General features: G+C 46.8%; 2 protein-coding genes across 6 annotated transcripts in view; one reads left to right on the top strand and one right to left on the bottom strand.

Moving 5' to 3' along the window:
* SLC31A1 (solute carrier family 31 member 1) overlaps positions 1 to 10,578 on the top strand; it is a 44,564-nt gene extending 33,986 nt beyond the window's left edge. For all 4 annotated transcript variants that reach the window (XM_037879442.2, XM_043530637.1, XM_043530638.1 and 1 more), the window contains exons 2-5: positions 1,625 to 1,806; positions 8,118 to 8,190; positions 8,580 to 8,748; positions 9,496 to 10,578. In XM_037879442.2, coding sequence (XP_037735370.1) covers positions 1,672 to 1,806; positions 8,118 to 8,190; positions 8,580 to 8,748; positions 9,496 to 9,697 — 579 coding nt within the window. In that variant the 5' untranslated portion in view covers positions 1,625 to 1,671 and the 3' untranslated portion in view covers positions 9,698 to 10,578. The remainder of the gene's footprint in view (positions 1 to 1,624; positions 1,807 to 8,117; positions 8,191 to 8,579; positions 8,749 to 9,495) is intronic.
* Positions 10,579 to 19,110: 8,532 nt separating this feature from the next.
* On the bottom strand, positions 19,111 to 23,939 carry CDC26 (cell division cycle 26). 2 transcript variants are annotated; one of them, XM_043530641.1, is made up of 3 exons: positions 23,834 to 23,939; positions 22,642 to 22,750; positions 19,111 to 19,559 (listed from the first exon to the last, which is right to left on the bottom strand). In XM_043530641.1, exons 2-3 carry the CDS (start codon positions 22,720 to 22,722, stop codon positions 19,389 to 19,391), a joined length of 252 nt encoding a protein of 83 aa, XP_043386576.1. In that variant the 5' UTR covers positions 22,723 to 22,750; positions 23,834 to 23,939; the 3' UTR covers positions 19,111 to 19,388. The 2 variants fall into 2 exon arrangements, with proteins under 2 accessions (XP_043386576.1, XP_037735372.1); XM_037879444.1 differs by having other exon boundaries at positions 23,735 to 23,891.
* Positions 23,940 to 23,941: the final 2 nt, after the last annotated feature.

Below are 23,941 nucleotides of genomic sequence, written 5' to 3'. Positions count from 1 at the left end.
GTCAATAGGGCTACCTAGCACATCTCTCCAAGGGGAACAGAGCAATGCTTTTCAGCTTTGTGAAGCACTGGGAGAGCCTTCAGGACTGGTGCTAAGTGACTTAACTAAGGCCACGCAGCAAATTGGTGTTAGAGCTGGGAAGAGAGCCCAGGTCTCCTGAGTCCCAGTCTATTTGAGGCACCGTGCTTATGCCCAAGGCCCTGGTTGCTCTGCAGTGCCCATGCAGCATGTCTCTTGTATGACCTAATATACAGGGCTGTGTAGTTGTTTGCCCCTTTGCTTGGGAAGGAGAGATTTGAAGCTTGGGGGTGTGTGTTTGTGTGTGTGTGTTTCCTCCACTCTGGTTCTATGGCTTTGAAATTTTACAGTTGTATGTGCATGTAGATGAGGCAATAGGCACTTCTAATGCATTGAACAAATAAACACTGAGCCCGCCTGTAATGCTTGCTCCCAGGCGAGAGCGCTGAGGATACAGTAGTGACTTTCTTCTGCTATTTGCACTAGCCCTTAATATTCCCTTAATTTGCTCACAGTCTGATCATGCCTGTGTGGCCTCTGTACTCCTCATGCCAAACCCTTGGGTTTGAATAGTAAGTATGGAAAGAGGGATTCTTTCTCCCCTCTCCGCCCATTAGATTACATTAGCTATATCATTCACTTCAATGTCTGATATGAGGTATAAATTGTCTCCTTCTCTATATCTCTCTGCCTCACCCGACACTCCAGCTCCTTTCTTCATCTCCTCTAACCCTTAATCCCTTTCTGCCTTTGCTCTTTTACTCTGCAGAGCATTTTGAGATCAGCTCCTGTGACAGGCACCTCACCCCAGGGAGAGGGAGAAACCATGACCACCATTAACCATTTATTTGCTCTCCCCTTGTTCTAAAGTGCCTGTCCAGACCCACTTGATTTGCAGTAAACAGATTTAATGGATTTGGATTTGCAGCCTTCTGTATGTTTTTCTCTCTCTCAGGTTATGCCTAAAGTAATTAGAGGGGAGAGGTGAAGAACGAAAGTTTGTGGAAATGAGACTGGCTTGCCTGGGGCTGCTCCAGACCTTTCCATCAGCAGTAACTCTTGTCCCAAACTAATGCAATTTTTGGATAGACCTGTTCCCAATCAAATGCATGGCTGCCAATTAAGAGAACTGTGAGCCTGATCCTTTGATAGATGCAATGAAAATGGGGCTTGGGAGCAATTAGATTCTGAAGCAACAGAAGTCAGCTTTTGCATGTTTGATGTCTGGAGTTTAGAGGAGACTTTTTCACTTAATGAATTAAAAATGATCCTTTCTTCCCTGCTGCATGTTTTCTCAATTGGATCGTAGGCTCTTCAGGGTAGTGACTTTGCCACCCACTAGAGAGTTGCAAAGATATTAAAGAAATTAACCTAATGGAAACACACCTCATTGGAAATTGAGCATTTGCTTTGAGTTCTGTGTACAGAGCTTGAGGGAGGATGGTATGTCCCAGGCTATGAGCCACATCTCTCGGACAGTAGTTCTCGGGGTGCGGCTTGTTGGAGGCCTGACTTCTTCTTTGTGGACAACAGAAACTGCCTTCTGTTTGGGGAAGTGTTTCCTGTGACTCTTGCCCTAACGTCCATTATTCCATCTTTCTTCAAGGCTCCCACTGTCCTGCGTGCGCCATCATTGACAAGTCTGCAGTAAAGATGTCCAGCCACCACACAAACCATGTGATGAACAGCTCCATGGAATCCACCTCTGAGCATTATCATCCGACCTCGGAACATCATCACCCTACAACATCACCGGGGCACAATCATGGAGAAGGGATGATGATGATGGTAAGTGAAGTCCAGAAAAGTACGCATCATCCAGAGCTTAATCTGAGCTCGGTTTCCAAAGTCCAAAGACTTTTGCCTCCCTGAACAGGTGGCTCTTTGTAGCCAGGAGTCAGAATCAGTTTTCTAAAATGCTTATTTATTAACGTTTAGCTGCAGGGAGGGCATGACTTAATAGCACTAAATCCATTCACCCAGTTGCTGAGCTCACTTCCTGAGGGGTGTTTCTCTACAAGGATTCTTTAAATCCTCTGATATTGCTGCTTGCCCCAAATGTGCTGTTCTGTCTTCAGTGGCAGCTGCTAACATACATGAAAATCTGTCCTGCCCTGGTTTGTGTCGGAGCTGGGAGAGGCGACAGAGGCAGTTTCCCCAGAGGACATTCTGCCATAAGAAATGTGTTCAAGAATTGGGCTCCTTTTATTGCAAACTGTGCTTCCCTTGCAGAAAGCCAGGTAGCCTGCATGCTTGGCACCCTACCTTTTGTGAGCAGAAGACATGCTCCTAGTGTTTCTGGAAGGGCCTCTCTAGCCATTTGCTGGGATAGCTGCTCAGAGTCATTTAGACCAAAGAACGTGTGGTCTTTCCTTACTGGGATTTTCCTATAGACAAAAGGAAATGAATAGAACAGTGGTTCTCAAACTTTTGTACTTGTGACCCCTTTCATATAGCAAGCCTCTGAGTGCGACCCTCCCTTATAAATTAAAAACACTTTTTTTATATATTTAACACCATTATAAATGCTGGAGCAAAGTGGGGTTTGTGGTGGAGGCTCACAGCTCACGACCCCCCATGTAAGAACCGAACAACCCCCTGAGGGGTCCTGACCGCCAGTTTGAGAATCCCTGAAATAGAACTCTTCATCTGAGCTCTTAGCAAGAACATTAACGGGCTCTGTAAAGAACACTCACTGTAATAAATGAGAGCAGGATCTAAGTTATGATTGACTCAAAGTAACCAGCCCCATTCCTTAACTCACCCCCATGCCCTGAATTCAGGACAGTGCCATGCTGAGCGTGCAGTATCTTGGTGGGTGCCAGTTTGTGTGTCAGTCGCCATCTTGTTTCCTCTACTGATTGGGGGAGGGCATAGGAGCCCTCTTGCCAGCAGAGGGAGACAGAAACTTTCCCTCTAATACACCCTAGCTGCCTGTCTCCATTGTTCTCCGTTCACCACAGGTGGAAATACCTTTCTGACTGACTCCACTAGCTTTCTGGTATTTGTACTGCTTTTTCCCAGTACAAACTGTTCCTCCCCCTAGGACTGAGAGTTGTGTCTTTGCACCCATTTTCATACTAAATGTTATGTGGCAGCCACTGCAGATGCTGCTCCCATAAGTGGAGCCTGCATACTATGGCCCATTGGAGAGAGGGGCCGTTCCACTCACTTGGCATTGGCTGCTGTCCAGTTTGCCATGGGGAATGAGATGAGTGACTTCCCTCCCTGCTAATACAGCTTCCCGAATCCTGCCGGTACCAGCCCAGACACTCACCCTGCATTTCTGGTGGGCTGGTGGAGTCAGGACTCTTTTCTGTGAAGCTGTCTCATCTATATTGTAGAGTGTGTGCAGGTTTTCACTAAATCTTTGATTCATGGTAATTGCTGAATGCAAGCAGTTGGCCAGCACCTTCTGGAGAGGAGTAACATGTTGCAGCTTTGCTTAGTGTCTGTCCCCATTTGCTAATTAGGAGAAGTTATACACATTAAGGGATGTTGGAGGAAAAATCCGATTAGGGCTCAAGACACTGTATATGCCAATGGCAGGGTTTCTCCTATTGGCGTAGGTAATCCACCTCCCCAAGAGGTGGTAGCTAGGAATTCTTCTGTCAACCTAACACTGTCTGCACTGAGAATTAGGTCAGCTTCACTACGCCGCCTGGGGTGTAGATTTTTCACCCCCCTGAGTGATGTAGTTATGCTGACCTAATTTTCTAGTGTAGACCAGTCCTAACTTCATTGCAGATTCCATACACAACAGCAAACATCTCCTTATTTTTCAGTCTTTTATAAAAGTTATGATGTGTGTGAGATGAATTCAGAACTTGTCTAGATCATGTGTAAATAGCAGGACTCTAGCTGGGCTCTTCAGATTTAGAGAATCAAAAGCGTTGGGTCAGCGTCTGCTGGGATGGTTCAACAGAAAGCCTTTTAGTTAGAATAGTTCCCTATTGAAAATAAGAGGCTGTGTGCCAATAGGGAAAATAACACCGGGAAAGCAGAGGCCTGAAATGTACAGGTCACCATGCAGTGAGCTTTCCAGGTCGTTAACAGCCACCTGTGTTTCAGACTTTACAAAGCTTCCTCTCCACCCCTCCAGTTAAATCAGCTGATAATGCAGCTGCTATGTGCCTCTGGGCTACCTGGGTAGCCTCTCAGAGCAAAGACCAAGCATCTTAGTAGAAGATTTATTTTTTGTATACGCCTTAACTTTTGAAACAAATTTTATCAGCTCCATATTTTTCCAGTCCTGTTAAAGCTGAGGAATTTCTCTACACTACCGCCCATATCGGCAAAACGTATATCACTGAAGGGTGCGAATATTCCACCGCCCAAAGCAACATAAATTACACTGACAAAAGCGCTAGTGTGCATGGTGCTACGTCAGCTTCTGCCGCCTGCAGGGGTGGTATTTTTGTGCCGACGCGAGAGCTCTCTCCCATTAGCACAGAGTGTCTTCACTAGATGCGCTGCAGAGGTACCAGTACAGCTGTGCCACTGTACATGAAGACATGGCATCAGATTCTACAGAGATCTGAACATAGAATCATAGAATACCAGGGCCGGAAGGGACCTCAGGACGTCATCTAGTCCAACCCCCTGCTCAAAGCAGGACCAATCCTCAATTTTTTTTTTTTTTTGCCCCAGATCCCTAAATGGCCCTGTCATAAATGTAAAGGGAAGAGTAAACACCTTTAAAATCCCTCCTGGCCAGAGGAAAAACCCTTTCACCTGTAAAGGGTTAAGAAGCTAGGATAACCTCGCTGGCACCTGGCCAAAATGACCAATGAGGAGACAAGATACTTTCAAAGCTGGAGGGGGGAGAAACAAAGGGTCTGGGTCTGTCTGTGTGATGCTTTTGCCGGGGACAGAACAGGAATGGAGTCTTAGAACTTAGTAAGTAATCTAGCTAGATATGCATTAGATTATGATTTCTTTAAATGGCTGAGAAAATAAGCTGTGCTGAATGGAATGGATATTCCTGTCTTTGTGTCTTTTTGTAACTTAAGGTTTTGCCTAGAGGGATTCTCCATGTTTTGAATCTAATTACCCTGTAAGGTATTTACCATCCTGATTTTACAGAGGTGATTCTTTTTACTTTTTCTTCTATTAAAATTCTTCTTGTAAGAAACTGAATGCTTTTTTTTTCATTGTTCTTAAGATCCAAGGGTTTGGGTCTGTGGTCACCTATGCAAATTGGTGAGGATTTTTCTCAAACCTTCCCCAGGAAGGGGGGTGCAAGGTTTTGGTGAGGATTCTGGGGGGAAAAGAAGTTTCCAAACGACTCTTTCCCAATAATAAACCCAGTTAGACGTTTGGTGGTGGCAGTGAAAGTCCAAGGGCAAAAGGTAAAATAGTTTGTACCTTGGGGAAGTTTTAACCTAAGCTGGTAAAAGAAAGCTTAGGAGGTTTTCATGCAGGTTCCCACATCTGTACCCTAGAGTTCAGAGTGGGGAAGGAACCTTGACAGGCCTCCTCAAGGATTGAACTCACAACCCTGGGTTTAGCAGGCCAATGCTCAAATTGAGTGAGCTATCCCTCCCCCCAACATAACATATTTGACATATTTGAACTGTTAAAAGGGTTTAGCTTCTTTTTTGTTTTTAAACAAAGTAGCTCTTTGGCATCTGACTGTCTGATGCTTTTGTCTCCTGCTGACTTGTAGCGAATTGGTTTAAACAACCTCAGAGCAGGCGGAGATTTAGAAAAGGTGTTCATGGCAGATTCTTTTGTCACTTTTGATGGCTTAGCGTTGACAGCAGAGTGACATTTTGAGCTCGTCAATACTACAAAAAAAAAAAATGCAACACCGGTCTCAGACCCCAGATCAGTGGATTCGGGCTCACACCACAGCACTAAAAATAGCAGTGCAGACATTCCTACTCCGCTGGAGCCTGGACTCTGCAACCTGCCCCTCCCACCAGGTATCAGAGCCTGGGCTCCAGCCAAAACAGGAATATCTATGCTACTATTTTTAGCCCCATAGCAGAAGCCTGAGTTAGCTGACCCACACTGAGTTGACTCAGGCTCTGAGACTTGCTGCTGCAGGGTTTTGTTTTTGTTTAATTTGGTTTGGCTTTCTTTGTTGTTTGGGGTTTTTTTTAGAGGAGAATCATAGAATCATAGACTTTAAGGTCAGAAGGGACCATTATGATCGTCTAGTCTGACCTCCTGCACAACGCAGGTCATGGAATCTCACCCACCAACTCCTGTAACAAACCCCTAACTTATGTCTGAGCTATTGAAGTCCTCAAATTGTGCTTTAAAGACTTCAAAGTGCAGAGAATCCTGCAGCAAGTGACCTGTGCCCCACGCTGCAGAGGAAGGTGAAAAACCCCCAGGGCCTCTGCCAATCTGCCCTGGGGGGAAATTCTTTCCCGACCCCAAATACGGCGCTCAGCTAAACCCTGAGCGTGTGGGCAAGACTTACCAGCCAGACACCCAGGAAAGAATTCTCTGTGGTAACTCATATCCCATCCCATATTCTTCTGCTCCTGAACTCGACCGTCTCATGGTCACTGCCTCCCAGGTTCCCATCCACTTTTGCTTCCCCTACTAATTCTTCCCGGTTTGTGAGCAGCAGGTCAAGAAGAGCTCTGCCCCTAGTTGGTTCCTCCAGCACTTGCACCAGGAAATTGTCCCCTACCCTTTCCAAAAACTTCCTGGATTGTCCGTGCACTGCTGTATTTCTCTCCCAGCAGATATCGGGGTGATTGAAGTCCCCTATGAGAACCAGGGCCTGTGATCTAGTAACTTCTGTTAGTTGCCTGAAGAAGAAGCATCCTCTCTCTCTGTTTTCTGTTTAATTTACATTGTCATCTTTTAATAACCTGAAAACATCTGCCAGTAAGATTCAAAGAGGGGAGAAAATCCACTAGATCTTTTTAACCCTGAAAAATAAAGCAATGGTGCATCGCCACAGAACCTTGCATCTTCAGACAACACACTGGGCACACCTTAATGACCTATGTGGAATCACTTTTAAAAAGAAATTAACAAAACAATAAAAGCCCTTTATTTAAGTTATAGGTAGGCTTTGAAGGGTGAGATTTTTATGGATAATTTTTAATCACCGTGCACACACAAACTGACAAAAGAAATCCATTGATGATGATTGAAATTTACATATAGGCAAAGTAAGAAAAATGCTGCTTGAGAACTTTTAGAGTAAAATCCAGTGACTTTTCAATTAAAATTGTTACAAATGGACAAGCGACTAGTTACAGCTGTAACCGGAGTGTGCACAGCAATACCTAGCACTGCAGTCTGTGTTTCTGCTACACTAGGTTTGCTGTAGAACAGGGGTGGGCAAACTTTTTGGCCTGAGGGCCACATCGAGGTGTGAAACTGTATGGAGGGCCGGGTAGGGAAGGTTGTGCCCCCCAAACAGCCTGGCCCCCGCCCCCTATTCACCTCCCACTTCCCGTCCCCTGACTGCCCCCCTCAGAACCCTCGATCCATCCAACCCTCCCCTGCTCCTTGTCTCCTGACTGCCCCCTCCCAGGACCGCCTGCCCCAACTCCCCCCCCCCATCAACCCCCGTGCTCCCTGACCCCTATCCACACTCCCACCCCCTATCCAACCCCCCCTGCTCCCTGTCCCTGGACTGCACCCCCCCAGAAACTCCACCCCTTGATCCCTGTCCCCTGACTGCCCCCCAGGTCCCCCTACCCCTTATCCAACCCACCCCCTGCTGCCCCCGCCCCCTTACCATGCTGCTGAGGAGCAGGAGCTCGCAGCCCCGCTGCCAAGATGAAGCCAGCCACCTGAGGCTGCGGGGGAGGGGGGACAGCAGGGGAGGGGCCGGGGGCTATCCTCCCCGACTAGGAGCTCAAGGACCAGGCAGGATGGTCCCGTGGGCCTGATGTGGCCTGCGGGCCGTAGTTTGCCCACCGCTGCTGTAGAATGTTATTTCAACTATGTACTTAGTTACTGACCAGAATGGACTGCCCCCGAGGTTAACTCTAGTTCTATCGGCACAAAGTCCTTCCATTTAACGTCCTAAGGGCTTGTCTGTGTTCTGTGAAGCTCTGTCTCCCTCCCTTGGAGCTTAGGCATCTTGCTGAGGTTTTAAATGATTTTTCTGTCTTGGCCAGGAGATGACTTTCCACTTCAGCTACAAGAACGTGCCGCTGCTGTTTTCTGGATTGGTGATCAATACACCTGGAGGTTAGTACAGCTATGTTAGCAAATCGGCTGACTTGCTGCTCACCCCAGGCCAAACCAAAGGCTTGCTACTTAGCAGTCTTGTGTGAATGACCCCATCCCATGAGGTCAGAGGTTCCTAGAATGTCCAGGGCAAGGTGGTTAACAGGTTGGAAATTGGGGCGCAGAGGCTGAAGGTGATGAGATGACTCCTGTGTCACTATTCAGGTGTTGCACAAGCCTTAGCGAATGTGGTTGAGAGTTTCACTTTATGGAATTGGACGTCGCACTCCATCTGGCCTGTGTAGTGGGAGCTGTTTGTTGCATGGTTAGGTGCTTTTCTCTGTGTGATTGAAGCAGATGACTCATTCTGTGCAGTCAGTAACCTTGTGCTGTCCTTTCCTGTCTATCAGAAATGGCTGGTGCTTTCGTCGCAGTCTTCTTCCTAGCCATGTTTTATGAGGGCCTCAAAATAGCCCGGGAGAGTCTGCTCCGTAAATCACAGGTCAGCATTCGCTACAACTCCATGCCTGTCCCGGGACCAAATGGCACCACTTTGATGGAGACGCACAAAACAGTCGGGTAAGAATCCACTTTCCTTCTAACACAAACGCTGCTCATCTCAGCAGAAAACACAGGGAAAACTGAAACATAGAAAATTCTAGGCAGATCAAATAGTCCTCTGCAGTAAAACTAACTTCATGCTTGTACACGCTTCATCCTATACAAACTATAAATACAGGGAACCTGCAGCTCCCTTTTCGGGCGGGGGGAGGGAATGCAACAGCTACTCTTCACCAGCCACGTGAGGCCCTTTTAACGAAGGGGAAACAAAGAATAAAAGCAGGGGAAGCTCGTAGGGAGGTGGGATGCTGTTTCCAGATTTGAATTTGGCTAGGACACTAGACTCTCTGTCTATTCTTACATAAGGAACCAAAGGATCTTTCTGTGCCCATGAGTGGTCAAGGCCTCTGTTTGCAGACAAGCTGCCCTGTGTGGCTGGCAGTGAGGGCCAGGTAGTAAAACGAGCTGGAATGATTTTGACCCTCAAACCTTAGCAGCTTTGATCACCCAGTGAACATCATTATTCCTTATCAAGGAATAACCGGCTTTTATTACAAAGCAGCCAGCTTCATGGAGGACGTTGCAATCATCTATGACGTATACATGTGACAGGAGATCTCTGCCCTTTACTGTCCCATCTCTCTTGGTGTTTCATGGCCACCTTGGCATTTCCAGCCCATGGGTTTTTTTCTCTCTCTGGGGACCCTGCATTTCCCATCCTGTGACTCTTGTTCACTGACTGGTCGTCCTTTTCTGATTCCTCAGACAACAGATGCTGAGCTTCCCTCATCTCCTGCAGACAGTGCTGCACATCATACAAGTGGTGGTCAGTTACTTCCTCATGCTGATCTTCATGACCTACAACGCATACCTCTGCATAGCCGTGGCAGCAGGCGCAGGCACTGGCTACTTCCTCTTCAGCTGGAAAAAGGCAGTTGTTGTGGATATCACAGAGCACTGCCATTAATGCTGGACACAGCGTGAGAGCCTCTCTCTACCCCTTCCCTCACTCTAACTGCAGTCACCAGGAGAATGGGGATCATTCCCCGGCTGCCTGAGAACCAACAATAACCATGAAAATCAGTGTGTGTTTTACCACCAATGTCCTAGTCAGGACACTGCCTGGGCAGCTCACAGGGATTCCTGGTGTTGGGGATTTCCCACCAAGCAACCTGGCACCCACACTAGATGGACCAGCTCTTGGGGTCACACCAGAGCCACCCTTGACCACAATTTATGTTGCATTTGTAGATTGTTCCCTGATTGAAATTACATAGCAAGTAGAAATTTACAAGATTATTGAAATGTCGTTTTAAAACATTTTATTTTTAAAGAATAAATGCTCAGATCTGGGGGGTTTTATGAATGTTCGATAAAGGCGCCAGTATGTGACAATGGCTGTTTTAATTTTCTAAAAAATTCTGTGCTTAATGCCTGGGGGATGGAGACGGGGATATGACTGACCTCTGGGCCAGCCACACCCTCTGGGACAGTTTATAGAAAGTTCTGTCCACAAAATTACAGAGTGCTGCTGGTAAATCACCAGAGGCCTAATGGGCTCAGGTCTGCTCCGAGAAGTGTGCACCATTCTTATTAACTCCTGTGGGTATGTTGTATCTATGTGTATCTGGGCCAGCCTGGGGCCGCTTTCAAGCATACAGGTGTGTTTAATGTTGCTGGTTTTCTGCTGTATCTTTGCTCTGCTCAGCTATGAACAGCAGGAACATTTCAAACTGGCCACTTCGGCTTACTGATCATGGAAATGTACTCCCAAATGCAAATCAGCAATCACATTTTTAAGTAGCAGAAAGAGACTTTAAATAAAGCATTGAAGCCCTGCTGATTTCATCTCGATTTGCAGCCATGTGCTGTTAGAGACTCAGATTTGTCATTCAGTGAAAATTGTCAGCAGCTGGCTCTATTGTTCTGACTGTTTATAATATTGTGATTTCTTTTTTCTTTCCGGTTAAACCAAGTGACACGAAGAAAGCTATTAAAGGTTGACATTTCTGGAGATTCCTTGGCTGGGCTGGCAGGTAAAGAACCAAACTTGTATAGGGAGGATATAGCAGCCTTAAAACTTGCTCCTCTTAGATGAGGGTTGGGGGATAAGAGACTGTAGGGTCAGTAAAAGGAGTTTCAACCCTGAGTACTCTTCTTTGTCATAATCACCAAACCTGGAACTTCTCAACATGGCTGTGCTGGAGCAACCAATGCCAATGTCAGAGCTGGATAGCAGCCAGAAGAGAGCTTCCCACCCTCCAGCCAGGCCCCTCGTGCTAGGAGCCCAACAGATCTCACGAACAAGGCAGGGTTCAGGTCTTGCTGGGAGATCCCTGGCAATACCCAGATGCTGTGGGCAGCAGGGTTGATTCAATAGTTGGTGGTCTTCCCTCTGAGTCACAGCTAAACTGTGTAACTAGGGAATTCTGTGTTGCTAGGGTGCTAGAGATGAGATGTAAAGTTGAGTTCCTGACCGCTTGTTAAAGAGCCCTTGTTTTCTGGGTAGGAGGTGGGCTGTTAGCTGAGTGTGATGGCCTGATTCTGATGGGAGAAATGCTGTTCTGCCTCCTCAAATCCCCTTGCAGCTTCACTGTTTATTTTACCCCTTATCTCCTGTCCTAAGTGGCCGTGTGGTGTGAAATGGCTGCTCAGGTTCTTGACATGATCTCTGTATATTGTTGGTTCTCATACTGTGGCCTGGGTCTCTCCCAAAGAGTGTCATGGAACGAATGGGAAAGCTGGAGAACTGCTGCTATTCAGAGTTGATTACCTCATTTGTAAGATACTTTGGGATGAAAGATGCTACAGAAATGCCATTTGTTATACAGACCCTGAATGTGATGTGAGAGGCAGGGCTGTGTGGTCTCGAGCAGCCTGCCACACAAACTCTACTATCCCCAGATGCTCTGAAATTACATAAAATCACCAGAGGGTGAGAAATGGCAGAGGCAAAGAAGAAAAAAAGCTAGTTTGGCCCATGGGATGCATGGTCAGTGCGGCCTTAGAATCAGTCCCAAGATGAACTCCAGCTCATGTTCAGGTCATGTCCAAATAGCCACTGACCTCTCAGCACATTGTGGTTTGCTGCTACTTTAAGCAACTGCTGACAGCAGTTAATGTCCCAGAAAGCTATGGGCTCAGCTGTGGTGCACTGGCAGTAGCGTTTCTTTTGTCACTGTGTACTCCTTGTAGAGTCTCTAAGTGCCTGAATTGCTGGAGAGGAGGAGAACAGTGCCAGGACTGGTGGGTGATAAATGGAGCGGGGGGGGGGGGGGTCAGGGGCGGGGTATAGGTGGGAGATTATGGCAAGATAATGTGAGAACTAGGCTGCAGCGTATAAACAGTGTGTCCTTTTGAGAAGAGTATCTCTACGTTCACATGCTCTGGCAGCTTTCAGTACAGAGAGAGACGGAGAGTCAAAAGCTCCCTTAGCCTGTAAGCTGTCTGGGGCAGGGTGTGTGAGCATGTGCAGGCCTAGTACAATGGCTCTCTGGTTGGGTTCTCGAGGTGTGCTACCCTACAAAAACCTACCTTCCTCTACAGCATTTAGAAGAAAACTTCAGAACTATCATGCATTGCCACTGGCAGGCCTACTGCCCTGAGCTCTCGTTGCTGTCACCCACTCTTTCAAAAAGCTGGGACCCTGGTTTGATGATACAAGGTATTTGTGCTTTTCATCTTTGTAGAGCAGCACAAACTGGAGCAAAGGGAGACTAATCTAAGTCAAACCAAATGTCTACCCCAAAATCGAACACCCACTGAACTTAGTTGCAGCTCTTGCTGTTTCATGTAGCTGATCAGCATGTGAATGAAAATCAAGGGGATCAGATGTGACCACCCCTTCCTGGATTTTGATGGGAGATAAGGAAGACCCCTGGCTCCATTCTTCCATGCCTGGCAGTGCAGGTTTTTCCCTTTACACTCCTGGTGTTTTCCAGACCCAAATAAATGTTCAAGATGATGTGGGAGGAGTGGCCTCTTGAGGAGTAACTAATGTACAGTGAAAACTAGGTAGGGTACAGTAGTGCAGCAAAGTTCCAGCCAGACTGATGTCCTGTCTCCAGCAATGGCCTGTACCAGCTGCATCATGGAAGGAAAAAGCCTCCTAATATACTTCAAACAATTCTCTCCTGCTATAGCACTTCAGAGGGGGGGATTGTGTGTGTGTGGGGGGGTCCTTTCTGCCCCCCAGTTCCATGTCCTGAAGTTTGAGTAACTTCAGTGCTTTTTGGAGAAACCTAAAACAGCTGATGACAGGGTCTGGTTTTTAATCCTTCTACACATTGACCCTTGAGCTTAGTAGCATGAATGCATTCCATAGTTCAGCTCTGTGTGAACCAGTCTCCTTTGATCAGTCTAGAGATGTTCCTTTTTCTTATGGGACGCAGTGACTAGGTGGTTTTCATGCCGATGTTGGTTATTTCATACACCCTTAGACACAGACTCTTTCCAAACTTGACAACCCCCAGCTGCTTAATCTTTCCTCACCCATCACTCCTTCTAGCCACATTTGTGGCTCTGTTTCAGGTGAGCCAATTAACCTGTGTTCATGGGGTGTATAATCATTGTGTCATCCAAGCATTGTGACACTTCCTATACAATTCTGTCCCTTGTTCTGTTAGCTTTTCTATCATGTTCTGGGACATAGCTACAGGTCTTCTTAGGAGAAAGATCCAGCAAGAACAATCTTATGTATATTATGACCTTCATCTCTGCGTGCCTCCTACTATGCTGTAGGACAGGACAGTGCTATTATCCCTACTTTACAGCTGGGGAACTCAGGCCCAGATCCACAAAGGTGTTTAGAGTCCTAACTTCCATTGGAATCATTGGAAGTTAGAACCCCACATACCTTTGTGCATTTGGGCCGGAGGGACTTGCTGAAAGTCGCATGTCTATGGCAGAGCAGGAAATTGATCCCATGTCCCTGGTATCCCAAGCTAGTGTCCTAACCACTGGCCCATCCTTCCTCTTGCTGTTTATGAAATGTGTAACTCTTTGGAAGCCAGCTAGTTGGGTGCACATGACATGGAAACTGGTTCCCAGTGCTCCTGTAGAAGTGTTCCTGAGCACTGGTATGGTTCAGACTCATGGGGTCTCGCTCCTTATTCTCTCTGCCTGGGCCTATCTCCTCAGACTCCTGTCTGAATGTGACATTACTCACCCTCCACTCCCTCAGGTTGGGAAACAGCAGAAGGCAGTTTGCATTTGAGAGCAGAGGGGCTGGCACTGGCTCAAGTGGGTGAAGTATGTTCTGGTGCTAGTCAAGCCAAGGCTGGGAGAGGAAGAGAGGGGCGCAGCGGTAATGAGTACAATTCAAAACTACTCTTCCCCATCCCCCATACATGAATTGTGCCTGTCTACCCTACCCTGGCTGCAGCATGCTTTCTCAGCTTGATGAGACTCTGCCCTCTTACAATCTCCACAAACTTTACTAGCCTGAATCATTGCATTTCACAAGTTTGCTAAGAGTGGCCAGGGCCAAGTCTTAACCTTGAGGCTCACTTAATATGAGTATGCCTCTATTATCTCTGTGGGCTTTTCATGAGCCTTCAATCCATGGCCAGTTTTTACCCTTTGTGCTTAAATGTAAATTGACAATCCAGTGGTGTGTTTATAAAATAAACTGACAGAGCCATGTCCCTTACTGGGTTACAATCTCCACATGGTACATCAGTCCTAACATCCCTATGTTCCTGGCCCAGGCTGGTTGATTTGCCAACCTCCCTAGAGCACCTTCTAGTAACGCCCCTTTTCCTGCCTGGAATCTTTTGCAGGAGTGTTTGAGGCAGACCTCCTGATGCTGACATTAGGCTTCTATTGGAGGAAAGCCTCCCCCTTCAATGACTAATAATTGTTCTTAAATGATACATGTATTTAACATGCTTGAAGATAATGTATGGTGGGCTGTATGCAAGTATGTTGTTTTCAGACTGTACCTCCTGATTGTGACCTTGGATGAATTACAGAGTGTTCACTCATCTCCTAGGCTCTGAATTCTGTTGCAAATAAACTTTTTGTTGCTTTTTTATCTAAGTGCCTTTAGGAAACAACTGGGGGTACTGCCTTTTAGTTGAACTATAGCTGATTCCAGCTGTATCACAGGGTTGGTTACAGGGGACCATGATATTGTTTTTAAATTCACTGTTCTGGAAACAACTTGTCTGAAATGTAAATAGAGCTCCTCCTATATATAATTAGTCAATAAAGTAGACTGCATTTTACTGGGGTGGAAGTGTCTTGGAACATGTACCTCCAACATGGAAAAGGTGAAGCTGGGCACTGAGCCAGAGCAGGCACCACCAGCCTCCACAAGGAGTAACTACCCAGCTGTAAGTGGCCTATGGAGTCAGCACCTAGACTGCTCAACGTGGCCTTACCCCCAGCCCCTTTCCAGTCGACCCACCTTCACAGGACAAGTACACTGCAGAGGCTTTGAGTACCAGGCTTGCTGTGTTTAAGAATGGAGAAAAGGAACAGCATCTACTGGGGCACTTGAGTACCAGTACCAGCACATGAAAAACAGCCTCCAAAGGGTAACTTTCTGTTCATGTAAGCTTACAATGGATGGGAAAAGTCAAGTAGAGGAACAGTAGTTAGCACAACCTCCTCCAAAATCTGCTTTCTATATACATCCTGAGCAGAGGGCCTATAAATCTACAGCTGTTTCAAGTGGGTGAACAGCAATGCTGGAGAGGAATTTACTATGATAGATGAGTTTATAACTAGGAGTAGCAGGACAAAACTAAGACAGGGAAAAATTGCCACTATATAGTACAAAAAATGGTGGTTACTCCATCACTTCGGCTACTTGGAACAAGAATGGCTAATACATCAAAAGCTAGTGGGAAACAACCTTGGACAGGTGACAGAGATGTTAACTTTGTCTCTGAGGGCCCATGTCCTGCCTTCTGTCCCCAGGCTCAGCCAGTAGGGAGTAGAGTGTCAATCTTGTACACAGAGACTCAGTTCCCTCAGTTTTTGTAACCTAGCTTTCTCTCTCTGTCACTTACTTGTGGCCTGAACTCCAAGCTCTCAAAAATGGATACTCTCATAAAAAACCAACCTTCCACACAAACTTCCTCGTGGCTGGACTTTACTAAGACTAGACAAGCCATTTACAACACACACTTTGCTTCTCTACAAAAGAAAAAGGACACTAAACTTTCTAAACTACTACTTGCCACAAGGGGCCACAGCAATATTGTTAACCTATCCAACTATACTCTTAGTCCAGCAGAAGCAGCTGTCCTATCTCGGGGCCTCTCCTTCTGCCCCTCCACCCCCACGAACATGATACAGTTCTGTGGTGACCTAGAATCCTATTTTCGACGTCTCCGACTCAAGGAATATTTCCAACATACCTCTGAACAACATACTAATCCACAGAGACCTCCCTACCAACACTACAAAAAGAAGGATTCTAGGTGGACTCCTCCTGAAGGTCGAGACAGCAGACTGGACTTCTACATAGAGTGCTTCCGCCGACGTGCACGGGCTGAAATTGTGGAAAAGCAGTATCACTTGCCCCACAACCTCAGCCGTGCAGAACACAATGCCATCCACAGCCTCAGAAACAACTCTGACATCATAATCAAAAAGGCTGACAAAGGAGGTGCTGTCGTCATCATGAATAGGTCGGAATATGAACAAAAGGCTGCTCGGCAGCTCTCCAACACCACTTTCTACAAGCCATTACCCTCTGATCCCACTGAGAGTTACCAAAAGAAACTACAGCATTTGCTCAAGAAACTCCCTGAAAAAGCATAAGATCAAATCCGCACAGACGCATCCCTGGAACCCCAACCTGGGATATTCTATCTACTACACAAGATCCATAAACCTGGAAATCCTGAGCGCCCCATCATCTCAGGCATTGGCACCCTGACAGCAGGATTCTCTGGCTATGTAGACTCCCTCCTCAGGCCCTACGCTACCAGCACTCCCAGCTACCTTCGAGACACCACTGACTTCCTGAGGAAAGTACAATCCATCGGTGATCTTCCTAATAACACCATCCTGGCCACTATGGATGTAGAAGCCCTCTACACCAACATTCCACACAAAGATGGACTACAAGCCGTCAAGAACACTATCCCCGATAATGTCACGGCCAACCTGGTGGCTGAACTTTGTGACTTTGTCCTTACCCATAACTATTTTACATTTGGGGACAATGTATACCTTCAAATCAGCGGCACTGCTATGGGTACCCGCATGGCCCCACAGTATGCCAACATTTTTATGGCTGACTTAGAACAACGCTTCCTCAGCTCTCGTCCCCTAACGCCCCTACTCTACTTGCGCTATATTGATGACATCTTCATCATCTGGACCCATGGAAAAGAAGCCCTTGAGGAATTCCACCATGATTTCAACAATTTCCATCCCACCATCAACCTCAGCCTGGTCCAGTCCACACAAGAGATCCACTTCCTGGACACTACAGTGCTAATAAACGATGGTCACATAAACACCACCCTATACCGGAAACCTACTGACCGCTATTCCTACCTACATGCCTCCAGCTTTCACCCTGACCACACCACACGATCCACTGTCTACAGCCAAGCTCTGCGATACAACCGCATTTGCTCCAACCCCCCAGACAGAGACAAACACCTACAAGATCTCTATCAAGCATTCTTACAACTACAATACCCACCTGCGGAAGTGAAGAAACAGACTGATAGAGCCAGAAGAGTTCCCAGAAGTCACCTACTACAGGAGAGGCCTAACAAAGAAAATAACAGAATGCCACTAGCCGTCACCTTCAGCCCCCAACTAAAACCCCTCCAACGCATTATTAAGGATCTACAACCTATCCTGAAGGATGACCCAACACTCTCACAAATCTTGGGAGACAGGCCAGTCTTGCCTACAGACAGCCCCCCAACCTGAAGCAAATACTCACCAGCAACCACATACCACACAACAGAACCACTAACCCAGGAACCTATCCTTGCAACAAAGCCTGTTGCCAACTGTGCCCACATATCTATTCAGGGGACGCCATCACAGGGCCTAATAACATCAGCCACATTGCAAATTGGATACAATTAACTTAGGTTACCTTGCATAATGGACTTAGCCACTCCCAGTCTCTATTCAAGCCTATTTCCCCTTGTTTTTTCCTACCCCCCACCCCCTCCCCAGACGTTCTTGTTAAACCCTGGATTTGTGCTAGAAATGGCCCACCTTGATTATCATATACATTGTAAGGAGAGTGATCACTTTAGATAAGCTATTGCCAGCAGGAGAGTAGGGTGGGGGGAGAGAAAACCTTTTGTAGTGGTAAACACCCATTTTTTCATGCTTTGTGTATATAAAAAGATCTTTGATACTTTCCACAGTATGCATCCGATGAAGTGAGCTGTAGCTCACGAAAGCTTATGCTCAAATAAATTGGTTAGTCTCTAAGGTGCCACAAGTACTCCTTTCCATCCCTTTAGCTGACCATGACCTCACTTAGGTATAGGTGCTGGCTATGCAGCCAGTTAACCCTAGCACTGCTAACCTTCCTTTGTCTCAGACCTGTATATTTTGCTGATCAGCCTCTGCCAGAAAACAATCGATTTAGGGGTATTTTTTGTCTGTGACATTAAGCTATGCAGCTACGATTGGTGGCCTTTGCTCTTTACAGCCAACGCCCCTCAGCACTCTATAAATCCTCTCCAAACAGCTACAGCCTAGTTAATCTGTCTGGCTTTTAATTATTTACTACTTCCATTGTCCAAGTCAAACTTATTCATCAGAAAGCCCACAAAGTTAGTCACCTCCCCAGCCTCCCATTTATACTGTTGGAAGTATTTGGAGAGGGAGATTGGATTGTGAAAGGGATTTGAGCCTCAAATCCACCTCAGCTTGGCAGTAGCTGTCTGAATGCGGCTATGAAATGACTTCTGTGAAATTAGTTGAAGCCTGGTCCATTTCCTTGTAAACCAGCAATCCACACAGCAGCCATCGTGGCTCCCTTCGTGGCATGCTCAGGAGAGGCCAAGGATTCGACAACTTGGGAGTAAACAGTAAGGCAGTTGTATGAGCGCAGTGTCTAGGGAAGCTTGCCCTGCCTCCCCCTGGTGTGCAGAGATACTGAGGCTTTCACTCACAGGTACTCAGTCCATAAAAATGTGCGTGACACCTCTCTGAATTACTCCCTTGGGCTCACACACCTGCACCACTTGGAGCTGGGTTTCTAAGAACACCAAAAAGATTGCTCCATGGAGGCAGAGCTTTGCCTCTGTGCAAATTCCCATGGGGACAGTGGCCACGGTTGATTCCTATTTTTCTCCCCCACAGGAGGCCAACTCTGCTGTTAACGTTTTCCATTCCTCTTTACCTGCCCCTCTGTGCATTTTATGATACATTAAGAGCATCTCATTTAAAAAAAAAATTTATTTAAAACAAAGTGGCTGGGCAGAGGGGTTTCTGGAGGTACAGTAACAAGTCAGGTTAAAAACACATCCCACCAGCCTTAGGGAAAGGCACTTTCCCCTATTAAAGCCCAAGACACATTGGCAAACACAGGTCCATCCCAGCCAACTTTAGAGCTACCCAAACAGCCTTTGAACATCTCTGCCAGCACTGTCTGGGATGAACACCCCATCAGGGTCCAATACTCAATTGCCCGTGGAAGGTAGCAGGCCATCAAATCTCTAGAATTCAAAGCTTCCAAACTGGGAGGAACGGTTGTTGGGTTTGGGTTGAGGTTTGTAACCAATTCGGTCATTTATCATTTGTTCTCGACTCTTGTGGTCATTAACAATAGCTCCTTCTCCATCACTGGCTCCCACTACATCCACATCTTCACGCTGCTTCTTGCGACTCTGGGGGAAGGGGCGGGGGGAGAAAAAGTGATCAACTAAAAATAAGGACAATGGAAAACTAGAGAAACTTCCATGGAGGGAATGTTAGCACTGTCAAGGAGATGTCCATTTCAGCTCTGACAACTGATCACAGGGAAAGCCTTCAAACTGTGAAGGTAGGGAAAATGTTAGGTAAGCTGATTTCATTACAGGAAAACTACTTACAGACTGAACAATTTCATTGGATATTTTTGAATAGCCATAAGGATGAAAAATAGGGCTGTCAAGCAATTAAAAAAATTGTGATTAATCACATGATTAATCATGCTGTTAAACAATAGAATACCATTTAAATATTTTTGGATGTTTTCTACATTTTCAAATATATTGATTTCAGTTACAACACAGATGAAGTATACAGTGCTTACTTTATATTTATTTTTGATTACAAGTATTTGCACTGTAAAAAAAATAGTATTTTTCAATTCACCTAATACAAGCACTGTAGTGCAATCTCATTATCATGAAAGTTGAACTTACAAATGTAGAATTATGTACAAAAAAATCTGCATTCAAAAGTAAAATAACGTAAAATTTTAGAGCCTGCCAGTCCACTTAGTCATACTTCTCATTCAGCTAATCGCTCAAACAAGTTTGTTTACATTTTCAGGAGATAATGCTGCCTGCTTCTTGTTTACAATGTCATCTGAAAGTGAGAACAGGCGTTATGATGACACTGTTGTAGCCGGCGTCGCAAGATATTTATGCACCAGATGCGCTAAAGATTCATATGTCCCTTCATGCTTTAATCACCATTCAAGGGGACATACAGCTCTGAATGATGGGTTCTGCTCCATAACACTCCAAAGCCATGCGGACCGATGCATGTTCATTTGCATTATATGAGTAAGATGCCACCAGCAGTAGGTTTATTTTCTTTTTTGGTGGTTCGGGTTCTGTAGTTTCTGCATCGGAGTGTTGCTCTTTTAAGACTTCTGAAACCATGTGCCACACCTCACCCCACTCAGATTTTTGAAGGCACTTCAGATTCTTAAACTTTGGGTTGAGTGCTGTAGCTATCTTTAGAAATCTCACATTGGTATCTTTGCGTTTTGTCAAATCTGCTATGAAAGTGTTCTTAAAACAAACGTGCTGGGTCATCATCCAAGACTGCTATAACATGAAATATATGACAGAATGCAGGTAAAACAGAGCAGACGACATACAATTCTCCCCCAAAGAGGTCAGTCACAAATTTAATTAACACTTTTTTAACAAGCGTCATCAGCATGGAAGCATGTCCTCTGGAGTGGTGGCCGAAGCATGAAGGGGCATAAGGATGTTTAGCATATCTCGCATGTAAATACCTTGCACTGCCAACTACAAAAGTGCGATGCAAATGCCTGTTCTCACTTTCTGGTAACACTGTAAATAAGAAGAGGGCAGCATTATCTCCTGTAAATTGTAAACAGTCTTGTTTGTCTTAGCGATTGGCTGAACAAAATGTAGGACCGAGTGGACTTGTAGGCTCTGAAGTTTTACACCGTCTTATTTTTGAGTGCAGTTATGCAAGAAAAAAATCTACAATTGTAAGTTGCACTTTCACGACAGATTTCACTACAATATTTGTATGAGGTGAATTGAAAAATAGTATTTATTTTATCATTTTTACAGTGCAAATATTTTTACAAATATACACTTTGATTTCAATTACAACAATATATATGAAAATGTAGAAAATATTTAATACATTTAAATTGGTATTCTGTTGTTTAACAGTGCAACTAAAACTCTGATTAATTTTTAATCGCAATTAATTTGAGTTAATTGCATGAGTTAACTGTGATTAATCGACAGCCCTAATGAAAATATGTTGTGCCATAAGTGTTAATGCTGTGACTTGTGTATTAAGACACCTCACAACCTGCATGTATACAAATGACCATCAATTAATAGGGATGATGCTACAGTCACATAGGTGCATGGCAGTGCACTGCAAGTTAAGGGACTCAGTCAAGCCAAGTCTTGCCCAGGATGCATTTAGAGATAAAAAGAAAAGGAGTACTTGTGGCACCTTAGAGACTAACCAATTTATTTGAGCATAAGCTTTCGTGAGCTACAGCTCACTTCATCGGATGCATTTGAACTTATGCTCAAATAAATTGGTTAGTCTCTAAGGTGCCACAAGTACTCCTTTTCTTTTTGCGAATATAGACTAACACGGCTGCTACTCTGAAACCTGTCTTTAGAGATAAAGTTACTCACAAAATGTGGGGGGAGTGGAAGGTCAGGTGCACAGCCATTCCCTGAAGAAATGGAGAAGGCCAGTTACACTCTGAGCTATGGGGCTATCATTCCAGGAAGGGATTCTGATGGCTCTGAAGTTTTAAGACGTTCCAGAGCTTTTCACAGAACTAATACACACCTATAGCCCTAAGATTCCCAACTAACATCATTCTACGTTTTCAGTGTAAATATTATGCTTGTCCCAATGGCTGCAAGTGCATGAATACAAATGTCATTCACACAATGATAAATCTACATTAATGCTCCTCTGCCCCCCCTACCAAAAATAGATAGAGTCCCTTTCCACTCACCCATCCCCTCAGGGACAGCCTGAGCAGATAGGCAGGCCTTGCAAGATACCCCGAAGGTCACAACATTAGGGTCCCAAGAAAGCAAGTTCCAAGATCAGAGTTCTCCATTGAGAATGACAGGCCCCAAAGCTACCAATTTAGGGAGTGTCAAATCAAGACTCCCAACTTCACTCGACTACTGAGAAGAGGAAAGAAGCAGATGTCTAAGATACACAGCAGCCAAATGATCAACCAACTTGAACTGCACCCAGACATTACCTGGAAGCCGCAGAGACTGCAGAGCATAGGAGTAAGATGCTCGGTGCATGAACCATCACTAAGTAAAAAGGCTGCTGCTCTGCACTAGCTGAAATTTTCTGTTGGTTTTTGAGGGGTACCTACATGCTCATACACTGCTGCAGAGTGAGACTCTATTCTCAGACAAGCCCCATTATACACAAATCCGAATTACCAGGGTTCAGTCACCTGGTTTCCATACAGGGTGTCTCCAGAAGGTTTACTCTCACCTCAAGATCCTTTCTAATACTCTCAAACTCTTCTATATCATCTAGTTTCAGCTCCAGGCGGGTTGGTTTCCGACGCAGCATTTCGAACACTTCTCAGCCAAACTGGTTCCTGTTTGAATTTTTAATAGAGGGTCAGCAGAACCTGGCTAGTACAGGGGCGTGCAAACTTTTTGGCCCAAGGGCCACATCTGGGTATAGAAATTATATGGTGGACCATGAATGCTCACGAAATTGGGGTTGGGGTGCACAAGGTGGTGAGGGCTCTGGCTGGGGGTGCAGGCTAGGGATGAGGGGTGTAGGTGAGTGCTCCGGGCTGGAACCGAGGGGTTTGGAGGGGGGGGGGGGGGGGGAAGGGGTGGCTCAGGTATACAGGCTCAGAACAGCACTTACCTTAAGTCCCTGCTCTGGCTCCTACGCAGAGGTGTGGCCAGGTGGCTCTGCTGCATGCTGCCTTGTCCGCAGGTGCCAACCCTGCAGCTCCCATTGGCTGCGGTTCCTGGCCAATAGGAGCTGCAGGGGCAGCGTGCAGAGCAGACCCCCTGGCTGCCCTGACCCATAGGAGCCAGAGGGGGGGACGTACTGCTGCTCCCGGGAGCCATGCGGAGCGGCCCCCGACCCTGCTCCCCAGCAGGAGCTCAAGGGCTGGATTAAAAGGGCTGGCGGCCCGGATGCGGCCTGCAGGCCCCAGTTTGCCCAACCCTGCACTAGTACACGGGAGACCCGGGCACATGTCTGGGCGCTGTAAAGTGCCGGCGACTAAGCGCGACGTAGCCGAGACGGCTCGACTGGCTCCCCTGATAGCGGCCGTTCAGCGGGATTCGCGAGCGGGCGCCGGAGCGCGACAGCAGCCCCGCGGGCTACTGCTGCCGGCCGCCTCTGAGGAGGGGCTGGGCTGGGCTCCGGCGGCAACAGACCCGTGACCATCCCGAGCCCCTGCCCCCGGCCGGGCCCACGGGCCGGCTACTGCTCCCAGAATGGCCCCCTCAGACTGAACGGCCCCGCGGGGGTGGGGGGGTGCAGCCCCAATGGGCTCCCGCGCCCCAGCCCCTCCCGCGCCGCCCGGGCGCCAGCTCGCCCCGACCCCCGCACTCACCGCCGGCCGGCCGGCCGCACCCACTCTGGCCCGGCGCCGCCGAAAGCAAACGGGCCCTGACCTGACCGGCCCCGGCGCCGCCGCCCCGTGGGCCCACGCCTCCCGGCATGCCCCGCGCCACGTTCCGGGCCGGCCAGCACCCCCCCGCGTGCCCTTGTGACCCGGAAGCACACGCATACACCTTCACCCTGTGACCCGGAAGTGGCT

This window comes from Chelonia mydas, chromosome 16, assembly GCF_015237465.2.
Source record: "Chelonia mydas isolate rCheMyd1 chromosome 16, rCheMyd1.pri.v2, whole genome shotgun sequence".
NCBI classification, from domain to species: domain Eukaryota; kingdom Metazoa; phylum Chordata; order Testudines; family Cheloniidae; genus Chelonia; species Chelonia mydas.
This window is presented reverse-complemented; position numbering and strand designations above follow the sequence as displayed.

Bases quoted from the DNA above. Each gene is read 5' to 3' on its own strand.
- CDC26 (XM_043530641.1), bottom strand. From the start codon at position 22,722: ATGCTGCGTCGGAAACCAACCCGCCTGGAGCTGAAACTAGATGATATA. The intron at 19,560-22,641 runs GTGAGAGTAAAC...CCCTTCCCCCAG, and splicing joins GTATTAGAAAGGATCTTGAG to AGTCGCAAGAAGCAGCGTGA.